Here is a 15,768-nt window from a genome sequence, read left to right on the forward strand (position 1 = left end):
CACAGTTTAACCGGCACGTGCCCAGGCAAACACGCAAGAGCAGTGTAGTCATGGTCAGAACAGGGTTGAGTCTAGGAAAGAATGGATTAAACAGAGGCCGTGTTACGGCAGATTTAGTCCTACAAATAACTGAAGTGAAGTTTTAATAAGACATTTGAAGGAAATTTTAATTCTGAATGAGCAGGATCGAAAAAATACAAAGAGACAAAACGATGACGTGTGCAGCAAATCATTTTAATGAACATAACAGCATTCCTTGTATTTCTTTCACAATTTGCATGTTTGCTAAAACGTTACTTTTTTTTAAACATTGATATCGCTAAATGCATTCTGAACCCTGGCGTGCTGCTCTCACATTGTGATTATGCGCTAAGTTTAGAAAAGAGTCCATCAACAACAAAAGGCATCAGTTCTGAACTCCACATCAAAATTCATCAGCATGCTGTAGAGCAAACAAAATATATGCCCTATTCCTTCTCCATCCTCTCTAAAGTAAGATTTTCTCATGTCTAGTCATCCAGTTCACAATGTCTATGAAATATCTGTGGAAAAAAATGTATACAATTCATTCCTTTCATATGAACTAGAAAAATAATCGTTTCTGTACACGTATTCAAAATGTCCAGTAGTTTGCATAATAGTTTGATTGGATCAATCTCTCTGGTCTTCGTCACTATAGGCCTGTGAAAATGATAGACAAAAACATCAGTATCCTAGCAACCAAAATCAGAAACATTCAACCGCTAATAAGAAAAATAACTGGGCCAATTACTTTGCAGTGGCCATTTAATATTTGAACATGTCGCTGACAAACATGAGGTGGAAAATCCGGCTCGCTGCTGCCCAGCGTATGTTCCAATGGCCGTATTTCACAATGCTTTCTGGGAGAGAAGGGCTTTGGGTGACTTAAGCAGTGGGTTTTGGTTGCTGTGGCAATGCTCTGGCTTCGCTGATAGCCAAGCAGCAGCAGCAGCAGCAGCCGGCTCTCAGATCTCCCTCCAGACTGGCACACTGACACTGGGAACTGTGGGCACGTCAAGAGCCACAAGAAGGAGAACTGCAGACAACCTCAAACCAGACATACTTTCTCCTTTTCCCAAATGTTGACGCTGAGCGTTGACGCCGTCTGCTGCGTGCCAACCGAGAGCCCGAGTGACTTCATGGAACTGGGCAACTCAGTTTTCCCGTCTCCACACATGCCCTGCTCCACCAATCGGATTTCAGAGCTACTGTGCCCTCCGTTTAGCCTGTAACTACATTTGAATGGACAATAAATGAAGGTGGAGGCTCACACACCGAGTCGCCCATTGGTGGTTATTTGGGTTACATGTTGTGGCTCTACAAATGAGGTCATTGACAGACACTGAGGCTCTCTAAACTTGAGGCAAGTGCTGAAATCGGCAAAATTGGTCTCCGATTCAAATGGTAAAACAAACTGCAGGCTTTGAATTGGTCTCGCCCTGGGTTTTTAGGGTGTGTTCAAATTCTCACCTGAAAACAGAGATCTTTTATTGGCATCTCGTGGAGATCCTATGAAAATTGAAGACAGAAAATCTATTACATAGTGCAGAAAACGTATTTACAAGCCTGTGACGAGTTAAATGCCGAGTGTTCATAATGCAGCTTTCCATATTCGTATCCCGTCATTATCCCCAACACAGAATTGTATTTGGGGTGATGGCGTGTGCTCTATACAGAGACATAATCGGAGCTCACAGCCAGGAGGCTCAATGTTTGACTCCTAAAACGTGACCTCCCTCCTGAAGTTGAAGATGAAAATAGAACAAATCCCCTGCAAACATTGTCACGCAGTCATTCCATATGATTGATATGATTATGGACACATTATGACATAATTCTATAGTACCTTATGAATAGGGATGACTATTGATAAGATGTATTTATTATTATTCATAAGATTCCAATTCCATTTTCGATTCCGCGTCACGATTCGGTTCTTTATCGATTCTCTTATCGATTGTCATTTGGAAAAAGGGTGAACAAACAGGTCGATTAACATAAATTTAGCTTTACGCAACCACACAAACCAAACATTGAAAATAATAAAAGAAATATTCTCCTGTAGAAATTAACAAAATACAACATACTTGAATACTTGACCTTTTTGGACTGCAGAAGTCTTCCCTGCATGCCTTCATAGTATATTATAAGTATAAGTGCTGACTCAATATAGAGAGCTACATTAGCGCCTTCTATCCACTCATATATTGTTATGCTTGTAGATTTTTATATCACAGAATGGTGGACTGCTTTCCTTAGAGCCATGAATACAGGGAAGCTCATTTGGACACTTTTGAAAATGGACGAATCAACAAGTTTACTGATATTTCTTAGACTTCAGTTATTGCAAAGACATAAAATAAATGAGACACAACATGTAGTGAGCGTCAGAGTGTCTGGTAAATAGACTGGGTGTAACACAATTTGTGTTAATATCATTTTATGTGTGATTATCTGTAAATTAAAAACACAAACTTCCATTGAACATCAGAACTGTTTAGCACTTGAATCAGTCTTGACTGTTGCACGATGCGGCGCATTGGGTTAAACATTGGATTTAATCCACTGTTGACGTCTAATGTTGAAATCGTTAATGAGCTGAGCGGGATCGCCACATCTACTGGGAACAAAGCAAAGTCTCGAGTGAGAAAAATAACAGGCCTCTTTCATCTCCACTGCGGTACATGTGATTGTCCCAGTTTATAGAATAACAGGAAATAGCTACGGACTTTTCCCCATTATGTAGTTCTCATCAGTCATTTGGCACCAGCTGTTATAACGGGAAAAGAGTCCCACTATGTGAGCCCAATATTAATTGTCACGCAATCACATACTGGAATCAAACACGCAAATCAAACCACTTTATGAGACAGTGGGAAACAGAAGGGTTCCCTGTTTGTCGGTGTGTTTTCCTCTGGATGAAAAGGTTCTCACTGAAACATGTTAAAAGTCCAGTTCCTAGCATGCAAATTAATTCCATCATAGGTCAAGACTGACCCCTTAAAAGGGAAAAAAAAAAACCGATTAAGCAAGAAAACTTCTCTCTGAAAACAATCTTACCGTCTTACTGTGACTAATATAATCACTCACATGTTTAAATCAGACACAAGCCAAATTTCGCAGAGCGGTCCTGCGGGCCCTCTCTCACGCCAGAAGGTTCTTTATCACGCCAGCGGCTGCTGAGCCGCTGGCAGTGTCTCTCCCTCCATCCGAGCCATCTCGACTCACATCCTTTATCAACATTCCATTACCATTGCAAAAGCAGCAGCCCCACACCCCCCGAGGAACAATTAGGAAAATGTATCCAAATATTTTGCAAGATAAACATCTACTCATCTAGAGGAAGTTGTCCAGAAGGTCATATTTCCATGTGATAACTATTAGCCTGCTTGATCTATTGTCTGACTGGAAATCTTGCATCGTGGTGGAAGAGAAAGCTGAGTTGATTAGAGTCTGACAAGCACTTGATTTTCATTTTGAGTAGATTTTTTTCTTTTACTAAGAAAACAGGGCTAAGACATTTAAGAGCATTTCTGGGCTGGATGATAAATTGCTTCGAGGGCATTTTTGACCCTGCACAGCTGGGACTTAAACGTGGCGATGTCAGTTAGCCTACTGGTTCCAGAAGCCTAATATCCAGCAACTGTTTGAAGAAGTGTCTTTAAGACTCTTTAAGATAAAGGTGTGCACAAAATCTCAGTTGAGAAGACCTGCTGGTTTGGGAGGAAAGACTCTCAAAGCTTTTACTGATGGAACTGCTAAACATGCTAACGCTGATTCCCGCTTCCTGCACAATGGACTTGAAGGTGGGAAATAAACCAGTCTTAACAGATGTGTTTGTGTTTTTTATGTTTCATTTTCCCTTATTTTTTTCTTTTTTTTACTTTTCGGTGAAAGGAAAAATTATGTTTTTTTTTATTGCTGCCATCGGGATAAACGATACTCTTTATTTCAGAGTATTGGAGAAGTTTCCTCATATGTTACCCATTTTTAGAAGAGCACAACTTGGATGGTTTCTCAGTGAATTGAGAACTGACAAACAGACCGCATTGCCACATCCATTCAAGTGATTAATGCACCAGAATATTCAAGAAAGTTATCTGATTCTGTCACGTTTAAAGCCAGAGTAATGGCCTGGCCTGCAAACCAGCCAGACCACTACTACGGCTAAATTTACGACTTTCAAGCAAGAGCTCTTCATGTCTATCAACAGGGTATTGATATATGTATTTCGCAAAATCAGTTGTAAAGGTTAAAATACAGATTTGTTATGTGTGGATTCCATTCTAAAAGGCTCAAACTGAAACATGAATGTTTAAAATTTAATATACTCAAATGTAGTCTTATATAAATAAGATAAACCAAAACAAAATGTAGAAGGAAGGAAAAAAGCAACGTAGGTCACTCACTGTTATCCTGTTCCGGAGGCTCCAGGATGTCACTGTCGGTGTCACTGGGAATATGCCAAGGCTGTCTGATGGCCTGTAGCTGCTGGTAAAACTCATCCTAATGTGGAAAAATTGAATAGAACAAATGATGGGAAATTGTGTGAATTTATCCGCTATGATGAGAATGAGTGGAGGAAGACAAAGATGGAAAATGTGTTGATTCACCCATGTGCTCATCTTTCTGTGGATGTCCTGGACGTGATGAAATGAAAACATGATTACAGAAATGTATCCACTCCAGCTGGAAGATCCCAATTTAAATAGTTTTGAAATTTAAAACATCACATTTAAAATGTTCTAATTGTAAAATGTTTTCCACATGGGAAGGAGTATCGAAACGGAAAGATACAATTAAAAATCCAACAACAAATAATAAATAATAATAATAAAAAACATTTTATTATTTTTCAGTGCAAACATGAATGCATTCAAGCCTTGGCTAGAAAATCCTTTGGATGTGATTCAAGACTCATTAACTCAGAGCAGGCCTCGTTCAGGGCCTTTAGTTCCTCTACATGGGCCCAGGTGGCCTCAATAAATGCAAACATGGTGCACTGGTGTTTTGGATAATCTCACTTGGTGTCAGCTAGCACAACTGTCAAAGGAGGGGCTGCCCACTGTTAATAATGCCTTCAAAAAGGTCTCGCATTTAAAAGCACCGCTGTTAAGTAAATCATGAAAGTAATCCCATTGAAAGTCCTGCTTTTATGCCAGACTACATTTTCCACAATGAATTGGCATACTACTGAATGGACCTCCAAGACTCCACTAAGCCACACACGAAGCGTGTCTGTGCGTGTGTGTGTGCGTGTGTGTGTGCGTGTGTGTATGTGTGTGTGTGCGCTCAATCATAACGCTTCTGCATTGTAGCACTCATGATCAACAGCTACCTTCACTTTGCCACCATTGTGGTTTCGGCTTCTATTCAGTCATTATGCTAAGATAAGCTAACTGACTCTGGACCATAGCTTCGTATTTAATGGACAGATAGAATTATATATATTTGACAGTTCTAAAAACACAACTTTAATTTGCTTTGTTTTGTTTTTTTGTAGTTTGACTTTCTGAAGGCAAATCTTGGGATGCTTTAATGCATTATTTTGGAATAATGGGTAAAACTGTGTGGTTGTTAGTTGTGGGTCTCACCTCCGATAAATAGGCCCGTAGGCTAGCACCGAGGCTGTCTGTAGTGCTCAGTCCAGGAGGGGTGAGCAGCGGCCGAGGGTGAATGGGCTGGCTTGTGGGCGTCACAGGACGGCTGCGTGACCTCCTGAAGGTCACCTCTTTGTGGTGTCCGGGGTTAAAGGTGGAGCGTGATAGTAAACTATTTGGAGTGAGGGGCCTGCTGGGAGTTCTGGGGGTTTGAGTCCTGCTCCCGGGATTGCTAGGAGATTGAGTTCGACCCATGACCAGGGAGGTGGGCTTGGGGCTGAGTAAAGGGAAGCCCACGCTGCAGGGCTTGCCTGAGAGGCTGCCAGCGGGAGACTGGGGTCTGGAGACGAGGTTGGCGAGAGGAAGCGTGTCCGGCAGTCTTCTGTGGCGCAGAGGGGCGTGGAGCAGGCTACCGTGAGGATTATTGGTGCTCCGAGGGTTCATCTTTCCAACTTCTGCCAGCTTGGCTAAATCCTTTTCGACTTCTGGCGAGAAAAGAGGGGGGGGGGGGACAAAGATCCAGCAGTTCATTCAGAAACTAAGGGAGGGATTTATTACCGTTTTCTCATTAAATCCAATTTGTTTAACATAGAACCGCAAAATATGTAATGCAAATGACTGAGATACACTGAGAAGTTAGACAACATTATGTGGTTTATTTTTAATACATATTCAGAAGCTGTTCGATGATGCTAGTATATCCCACAAGACTTTTCATTCACAAACTACTGAGCATTAAAATGGCTAAGAGCTCTTAATTTAATCCCTCTTCTGGGCAATGATGACATTATTTATAGACCCTGTAAATATGCGGTTAATCCAGCTTCCTCTGTCAGAAAGGATTCCAAGGTCTTACACAGTAAGCATATCCCCAGTATGAAATGCTCCTTTTCCTGACAAAAACACTTTTGTTTACTGACTAAACGTCTCCAAAACATTTCTGTTTGTGGAAGAAGTGACACGGCCAACTTCTGTGATCAACATCTAGCTCATTTTTTCCATGTTTTATTCTTTTGTTCAAGGCCCTGGCAATAAAGATTCAACAAACCGGTCTGGGATTTATCATTTGAGAGGGATCATTTCATGAATGACTTATCAAAAGGGAGTACTTCTGGAAAACGGTCATGCCAAAATAAATAAGAAAAGGAAGCATGACAACTATTTTACAAACCTTGACTTTCTTGTTTTTTGAGCAAATGTGACATTTCTCCTATATAAACAATACTTCTTTGCATGCAAGACTGTGACGCATTTGCCTCTGTCCACTGGAAAATATCCATTAAGCCAAACTGAAAAATGCAATCCTATCCTAAATTCAGCTTTGAAATCTATTCCAGACTCTTTTGTACACAGTCCTCCAGGGATCAAAAACATTTTACCCTCTGACATGGATAATTAGATTTCGTTGGTTAATAAGCTTTGATTGTATGGAGATGAACTTCTGCAGGCCACATACTGCTTTAGTGGCATCCCCATGTGCTCAGCTAACTACACGTGCACTGCATGACATGGAGTTACTTTTCCCAGAGTATATTCTACATATTAAGGAAATTAAAAAATGTAAGTTGTAAACTGGCTGTTGACAGCTGGGATGAAAACAAAAGCCATCTCTGAGTCACGCAAATATCAAACATTCCGTAAATCAAAACCGAGCTCGGAGCCGAGCTACAAGCAAACAACTTCCAAGTTGCCGCGACGCCATAGAACTATAGTTATTGACTGAAGCTATCAAAGCCGGCATTGGAGGAATTCCTGGCATGTAGAAATTGTTTCAATTAGTTTTTCCATTTAGTGCTTAAATGGTTTTGAAAGATCTGTTTCTAATGAAGCAAAAACAAATCTTTTGGCATAAGCATTCTTCATATGCTCGACTCGCAATCCTTTCCTCTATCACAGGCTTCTGGGGGTTCAAAACGTGTGTGCCTTTAAACGTTTCCACAGTGTTGACTATGGGTTGCATGCCAAAGAGCGTAAGGACACACATACATGAAGCCCATACAGAAGTGCTTACCTGCCAGCTGTTTGCCCATGTTCTCCAGCTCCTTAGAAAAGAGGGAGTCACTCAATTGCAGGCCTGTCTGCCTGACAGAGCTCCCACCTCTGACAGCCTTCAGATCAGCCTCCCAGACAGCCTGACGCTAGTTCCCAAAGAGAACAGACGAGAGAGAAAGTCACATTAGATGAAAGACCCTTCAATTAACTCTTTATATAATTTTCATCTATTGCTGGAAATATCTGAGCCGTATCTAATGGAAAAAAAGGGCCCAATTATTATTTTTATAGGCTTAAGAAAAACACCAGGAACCAAAGCAAGTGTAGATGAAAGCTATAAGCATGCAGTTCACTTCTTGGGGAACGCGGGATGACGGACATTCAGCTTTGGTTCAGAACTCACTGTCCGCACGATACTCTGTTGGCAAATAGCCTGACAGCAGCAAACTCACACCAGCAGTTAGGGGACAATAAATCAGCCACGTTGGATAGTTCAATGACACATTATTTTGTATTATACAAAAATTATATTCCAAAGCACAGTAAAACAACAGATTGGATCACTTATATGGTCTGCCTTGGCCCGCTTAGCTCCTACGATTCACTGGCCAAATGTAGGATTTGGAAAGTGACCTGTTGGCAGTCTCAAACTGCCAAGTCTTGCAATGGGAGTGTGCCTAATCCCCTGATTTAGTCCCTTGGTTGGGACACAAGTGGCCAGAATATGTGTTAGACCACGTACACACAAGCTTCACAAATAGGTGAGAAATAAGATCTGTCAGCCATCCTCCTGGAAAATTGGTCTATGCTAGATAAGGCATGATACATCTGATGCTTGGAAGTGACATGTGATGCGCTAAGCGCTTAATGACAGACAGTTGACTTGACGCAGCAAGGCAGCGGAAGATCTTGAAATGCAGTGCGCGTATAGCACAGTCTTCCGACGACACATGAAGACAACACATTTAATGGTTTGCTTGATTCAAAGAAGAGTTAAAAGTCTGTTCCTAAAGAAGAGGAAGGGTGAGAAACATGCAAGGTTTCTACACACTCACAAATGACAGAAGAGGACTCCCAGGCATTAATCTCCATGCCTCTTAGATACACGAGGGTCTCCGTGGCAGCAGGACCACACCACCAAAGCTAATCTTTAATTACAGCCCTCATAAAGCAGCAAGGCTGGTTGAACATTACAAATAAATCCGCTCCCCAACTGTATTTCTCTTTGGTGGTATTCCCCAAATCCAACAGCATGACATCATCTTGCCCTTTCTCTCGCTCTCTCTCTGGGTCTTCCCAGTTCTGGCACACAAGGCCACCAACAGTTTCCCACATCCCCCATTCTTAGAATACTGCATGGTGTGCAATATGCAGTGTTAAACTGTAATAATAATAAATTGTAAAAAAATATGCGATTAACCTAGGTTTCTGAAGGCAATCCCTCCTGCAACATAAAACCAGATTAGACTACGGAGATATGGATCCACTGTATTATTTATACTAATCAGGGCCATCCATCCATTGAGACCAGAGGCTTAGAACAGTCCCATGGATGAGCAATTAACAGGATGTGCCAATTCTGCAAGAAATAAACGCACTTGATTGCAAAAGAGGTACAAAGTGCTTTACCAGAGTTTAAAGGCGCTGGTTTAAAAATAAAGATCAGTAACACGATATGAGCACAAATTAGTCAAGCTCTCTTCCTTTGTTTGACTTCCAAAGAGATGGACCGTCTTTTCATATACGAAACAGAGAGTGGCTATGACTTATGAGTGATTATATTAGTGTCGGTGGAGCAGAGCCCAAGCGGTATCAACTGCCTCCCAGTACTCTCCTGCCCAACTAACAAACAAAGTTGACTAATTGTTTCCATATTGGGAACAAACAAGACAGAGAAAGAGGATGGAAGTTTAGAGTTACATATTTTATAGCCTGCATGTGTGCAGCTATACGTGTGTGTGGTCAGTGGTAATTATCACCACACTCTGGGGTTTGGCCCAACGTAGTCCAACGAGAACTGCTGGTGTGCAAACAGTCAGTCCTCTAGCATGGTCGAGCTAGGTTGGAGGTTTGATTGGAGTCTACTGCTAGCTTTCCAAAACGCAATGAATAGATCCACTTGTTGTGGTTAGACAGAGTCATTTAAGGAGTAATACACACATACACACACAGGCCTAAGTATGCAATAGACACTAAAGTGGGGCAAAGTCTTCATTTGGCAGTAAAGCGTTTGGTAGCTTGTTGAAATAGGGTCTTTTTTTTCTTTTGGTAATAGGACTCAAGCAACACTTGAGCAAAGTGACTCTTCAGTTATAAAGACAACAACTGGATGGACTGCAACTCTTTACAAAGCCAGACAATCTCATGAGCTCAAGTTTATAGTCCATGATGAAAATCTCAAGAACGTCCAAAACGTGGAATCACAAACCAATCGGGTGAAGGATGAGTCAATGTCTGAGGGCAGAGGAGGAGTTCATGGCCTGTCAGCACAAACAGCCGATCTGGTCACGCGTGAGATAAAGACGAGTTTCATAATCAAACGCCTCATTTTAACCGGCCAAAGTTCACGATTTCTCTGATTACCAGTGCTTCAAACATGCAAGACAGCTCGCGTCTCTGAAGCTTCTCTCTGTTTAAAACATATTTGTACGTTGAGCAGCAAACACACGTGAAACGGTCCCCTGTTCTTCAGCAAGAGAGAAACGAGATGATGCAGTTGGAGCCCCTTCTGCAGGAGCAAACATACAGTAGCCATGTGAGGCTGCAATGGAATATAAGGAGCAACACTTTGCTTTTAATGAGTTCCTGTTGTTTTTGCTGCCCTAATGGGTTTTATAGACTTTATACAGCACTCACACGCCCAATAACTCTGAGCTCAGTCAAAAGCTAAACACAACATAAACAGTAAGAGAATATTCAATGAGAGAATACTTTGCACAAAATCATAATGTTGCATTTAGCGTTGAATGAAGATAGTGGAATTATAATCCCGAAGACAAGCAATATTGTGTATCTCGCGAGTCTTCAACAGTCAGTCGACCTTCTGAATAGATCTAGAAAGGTTGGTTTTTACTAAGGTCTTCCTCCTTGTTGTTGGAAATTGGATATAATGTTGACATGGACCGATGAACTTATCTGAAGTGAACCTTTCAGACACAAACATTTATCCATACAGTGTACAACGTCGCCGTGGTTCTCCCAGACACAAAGCATAATTAAATAAAGGAAAAACATGAATAAACAAACAAAATCACCATGGAAACAACACTAAGGCATCACAGTGATGCCGCATTGTGTCATACACAGGGTGTTGCATCACGCTAATTATCTTTTTTCTACTATACGATTGACCAGATGCCAACGCCCATGTAGTAAAGGAGGGCTACATTTGATTAAAACAGCTAATTTAACACTTACAAAGGAAACTATCCAAGTATTGCCTGGGGAACTTGCTCTGCAGATTGCTTTAGGAAAATATTCCTCTTTATGGGGCAATTATCACCTAAAGGAGCTGGCAAAGGCAGGGGGCCTTTTGGACTAATAATGATAACTATTAACAGTGTTTACTTTCCAATATCACCAGTCTTCTACAGCGTGAACCAGGGCAATGCACGATTCAAGACACACTTCGTTTAGCAACAGCCACGCATGATGAAATGTGCTACTAATTAAATACGACTTAAACATTTCACACCCAGAAAACGCAGCATGCACCCTTTCTTTTAACACCAAGGACACTGCACAAGTGCAGAATGTACAAGGGGTGTTGGAATACACTGGCGCCAATGAGAACCGTGCTAAATAAAATACGACTATGTTAATTATACATATATAGGTAGCTTAAATCCTGTAGCATAGACTATTACCATTTCCCATTTTGTTAAAGATTTCCAAGTAAAAAATAAAGAAAAATATATTTTTGTAATGTTTAGAAAATGTGGCCGACAAGACACCAGAGGACCAGTTACACCGACAAGCTAATTTCAATTTTTCATTCAAAGCCACCCGAACAAAAGCAATTAAACACAACATGGCCTCATTACTTTTACAGATCACAGGAGACGTGCACAGTTTCCACATGGGAAACATTAGGAAATCATTCTTAAGTGACAGAGGTTAACCTACGGCACTGTAGTGTGATGGAGGAGAAGCATCTGCATCTATTCCCCTGCTGTAAGCAGCTGTAGAATCAAAGTTCCAGATGGAGATGAAGGTAAATATGACATGTGATTTACCTGACCGGGGGATCACTCATCTTAAATCTCTGAGTTAGATACGTAAATGCAACAATAAAATTCACTCTGACCATCTGGTCGAGCTTTTCGCTGGAAACATCTGAAAAAATTATCACAAGAAAGGCTGTTTGATTTGCTGTGGTACACAGTTTCTGTAATTCCTTTAAAAGGAGCGAGCCTAATCCATCAGACTTCTGACTGCAGGCTTTGATTCGACTTCAGTCTCTCAAAGTCTGCTCCCAGTTAGTCTGGAGCCTTTCTGCATCTGCTCCACACACGGAGCAACATCTTGGCTCCAAACCCCTTTCTTTCCTCAGAAAATGCTGTAAAAAGCCTCGTCTAACACTTAGAGCAGGCAATTATATATTAAAAAAAAAAAAAGTTATTGGCTCATTGGGAGGTAATTATACAAAGCTACCGGCGACTTCGCTTGCTGCTTTATTAACAGCATGTGAGTCTGAATCCTGTGCGTACCACATTAGGTATCGCTATGTGTTTCTTCCCCCCCGAAGCATGTGAGGTTATCACGCAAGCATCCTATTGAACAAAACTGTGTGTGCTCCTATAACCCCTTAAAAATTCCAGTCTATTGTACAAAACCTCAGAATCAGCTTTGTTTGCTGCGCGTCACCGGATATTCTTTTCATTTATCTCTGGAAAAAGACGCGAGTGCCTAGGGAAAGAGGCAAATGATATAAGGAGATTTGCGATTGGGATATCACATATACAGCACTATCAGCTGCTGTGTACGCTGAAATGGTCACATGCAGATGGATCGGGGGGGATTTTTGGGTCGCGTCCCATTAACGAGATGCTTGAGGTGGTTTTTCACTGGCTCTGGAGACAATGAAAGAGCGGCGTGGTAACTGATGACTGTAAAATGATATTAATTGTTTGGTGATGGATGTAGGTAAGACACTCACGGAGGCCGATACCTGAGACAAGGAGTCGCATTCCTGCAATGGTCCTGACACTGCGTCCACCCCGGGCAAAGGAGCTGCTCCAGACAACACAAACACGAATAATAAAAAAAAAGACATGAGATCACGAAAGCTGAACAGATACTTTACATAATTCAATCTGAGCCAGGTTGTGCAATTTACAGGAGATGTCTGGTACAGCTTGTTCAGTTATGCGAGGCCTGTGCTCCTCTTCTGATCTGGTATCTGGCAGACTGTCCCCCTGCAACCTGGAGACAACAGGAGACACATACACACATCTGTACAGTCTGGCAGCCGAGTGCATTCAAATCATCCCTGAAATGTGCTTCTTTTTTTCCAGACGACAGTGCACGGACACTGAAAATAAATAAAAATGAAGTCTGAGGTGAATAATCTGGGATGGTAGCATGTGGGGTGTGTTTATAGTTCAAACCATTTTATAAGAAATTTGCTGCTAGATGAAAATTAAATCCGAAATAGTCAGTGTGTTGACATGAAGCCAAAGCAATGCCTTCATATACATAAACTTGTTTCCCCATAAATCATTCATTTATTCTTCATTTGTTCTGAACTTCCTTCACCTTTTATTTTTTTGTAAATTGTCTATTTGGACAGAAATAGACACAGATCAGAGTTTTGGCTTCTTAAGGTACTTAAAATGTTCTTGCAATAGAACAGCGATTGAGGCCAACAGCGATTGAAATTCCTTTTCAGTGGGAGCATAAACACGTTACACGTGGATTTTCGCAGCGTGGAAGCTAATTCCATCACTCCAACATCAGGGCAGAATTAAACTGTGCTTATTTTTCTACAATATATTTTTAAAGACTGTAAAGTCATAAAAATATGTGGACTATAATTGCACATTACATCAGCTTCAAAGGCCTTTACTTTATACTATGGCAAAGTTATCTGGGCAGCCATTAGCTGAAGACAAAAGACAAGCAATCCACACACATACACACACACTGCTGCATTACAGCTGCAGGGCTTCAGTGTTTCTACCTCTGGGATGAGGGTAAAAGCGGCACACAGAATTATAAAGTGTCTTTCCTTCTTTATGCATCCTTCTTCTTGTTCTTCCCTTTCATCAATGGGCTCTACAAGACCCTTAAATAGACCCAAAATGAGTATCACAAGGCCTTCTGAACAAACGCTTCTCAAAGCCACAAGTCCCCGGCTGTGATTCCCCTCAGAGCATTCCTGATATGAAAACAATTAATTTAATGAGAACTACAAGCCCAAGTGAGGTTTGGAGATCTATGCATTTTCAACTCCTCTGGATTGTGCCCAAAATCTGGGATGCTTTTGCACAATGGAAGTTTTGTGGCACAGTCATTAAAAGAGCTGATCGGTGGATGGAGGAGGTGGATGAAATGCTGGTGCGACCACAGCTAAAGCTCGAGAGACAGAGACATGGCCACAACAGAAAGGCCACATGGAACTTTACACTTCAACCAACCAGTAGAGTGCCAAAGGAAGCATCGTGGTTGGCGACACTGCCAACCACGTCCTTAGGAGTCACGCAGGCCGCCTGGGCCGTTAGGTGGGATGGACAAAGGGGGGGGGGGGGGGGGATTGTTGCACAGTCATGTTCCGAGGAGTCTGTTTAAACATTGGACCTATTTTGAGTTACATGTCTGGTAATCCCATCATTACTGGCTGCTGAAGCACACAGCATAGCATCCCAGGCAGGATTACCTGCTGCTCTGTATGTGCATACATGACTCATAATTAGCTCTGCCGAGGCGGAAGGTTATGTGATGGCCGGTGTTTGTCCGTCCTTCCGTCCATTAGCAAGATAACTCAAAATGTTCTGGATGGATCTTGATGAAATTTGAGACGGTTACCAAGAACACATGATTAAATCTGGTGACAATCCAACGTTGCAGTCGTGAAGCTTCAACATTTGTTCAATATCGATTATTGACCGATGTTTATGGACTTTGACATCCTCTACCTTAACACCAAATTGAATGTGACTGAACGGCCCAGATTTCTCTCCCTATAGGATTTGGGAGAGTTTTGGCGGTCTGGTTAAGGGACAAAAGCAAGAATTAGGATTTAAACAGAAGTAATTTTAGTCCTGAAAAAAGCAAAAGTAACATTAGACAAAATTATGTTTTGTTAATCTGGCCTCGATGATGAGCCAGAGGTATAAACTATTTCCAGAAAAGAGTGTTTAAACTTCCTATGATACTATTCCCCTCAACAGAAACTCAGCATGCAAGCAGAGGAAACTGATTAGCCGCTTGAATGAAAGAAGAGAAGGGAAAAAAATACATTCCAAACTCTACAACAAGGAGGTCGTGCAGGCAGATGTGTGCCTGGCGTCACATCCAACAGATAGCAGGTTATCTTCGACTGGCATCAAGGAAGAGTCCTGCCCACGCCTGTCTGTGGTATCACACCCAACGCTAGGAAATCTGAGCTGCACACTAATGCTACGGTTCAGGGGAACAGGAAATGTGTAAGAAGAACAAGGTTGATAATGGAGACAGTTATCAGTGCCCAGGCTGAATTGTAAGACATCGGGACGTATTATCCTCTGCTCGAAAAAGTTGAGGCGCGCCAACTCTGGTGCAGAAGGATGAGGAAATCTTAAAACAATAGTTAAAACATTCTGGGAGAAAAGAGTCTAGTTAAAACCAGAAGCTTGTCATCAGAGTGGGAAACGAGTTAGCTCTGCTCTGTCCAAAAAGAATAAAATCTGTCTGCCAACACATGCAAAGATGATTAATGAACCACCTGTTGGTTTTTATAGAAAGAAAGAAAGGAAGAAAAAGAACAATTGGAGTTGTACAGAGTCTGTGCTGACCATTCCCTCGGCTGGTGCAGTAACCGCTTGATGAGTCTGCTCACTGACCTCAAGTCAGCAGGACAGCTTAGAGACCTTTTGCACACGAAACCTCCAGGTTGAACTGCAACTTCTTGTTTTCAGCCGTTCGATTGAAGTCGTGAACACTCGGGGTATTTAAA

General features: G+C 41.7%; 1 protein-coding gene across 1 annotated transcript in view; it reads right to left on the reverse strand.

The window, feature by feature from the left end:
• Window positions 1-281: 281 nt before the first annotated feature.
• c14h8orf34 (chromosome 14 C8orf34 homolog) overlaps window positions 282-15,768 on the reverse strand; it is a 32,161-nt gene continuing 16,674 nt past the window's right edge. The window contains exons 9-15 of the mRNA XM_068748019.1: window positions 12,952-13,037; window positions 12,772-12,845; window positions 7,633-7,759; window positions 5,616-6,106; window positions 4,431-4,527; window positions 1,492-1,530; window positions 282-681 (exon numbers count right to left, since the gene is read on the reverse strand). Of these exons, the coding sequence (XP_068604120.1) occupies window positions 674-681; window positions 1,492-1,530; window positions 4,431-4,527; window positions 5,616-6,106; window positions 7,633-7,759; window positions 12,772-12,845; window positions 12,952-13,037 (922 nt within the window). The 3' untranslated portion in view covers window positions 282-673. The remainder of the gene's footprint in view (window positions 682-1,491; window positions 1,531-4,430; window positions 4,528-5,615; window positions 6,107-7,632; window positions 7,760-12,771; window positions 12,846-12,951; window positions 13,038-15,768) is intronic.

Source organism: Brachionichthys hirsutus, chromosome 14 (assembly GCF_040956055.1).
Source record: "Brachionichthys hirsutus isolate HB-005 chromosome 14, CSIRO-AGI_Bhir_v1, whole genome shotgun sequence".
NCBI classification, from domain to species: Eukaryota; Metazoa; Chordata; class Actinopteri; order Lophiiformes; family Brachionichthyidae; genus Brachionichthys; species Brachionichthys hirsutus.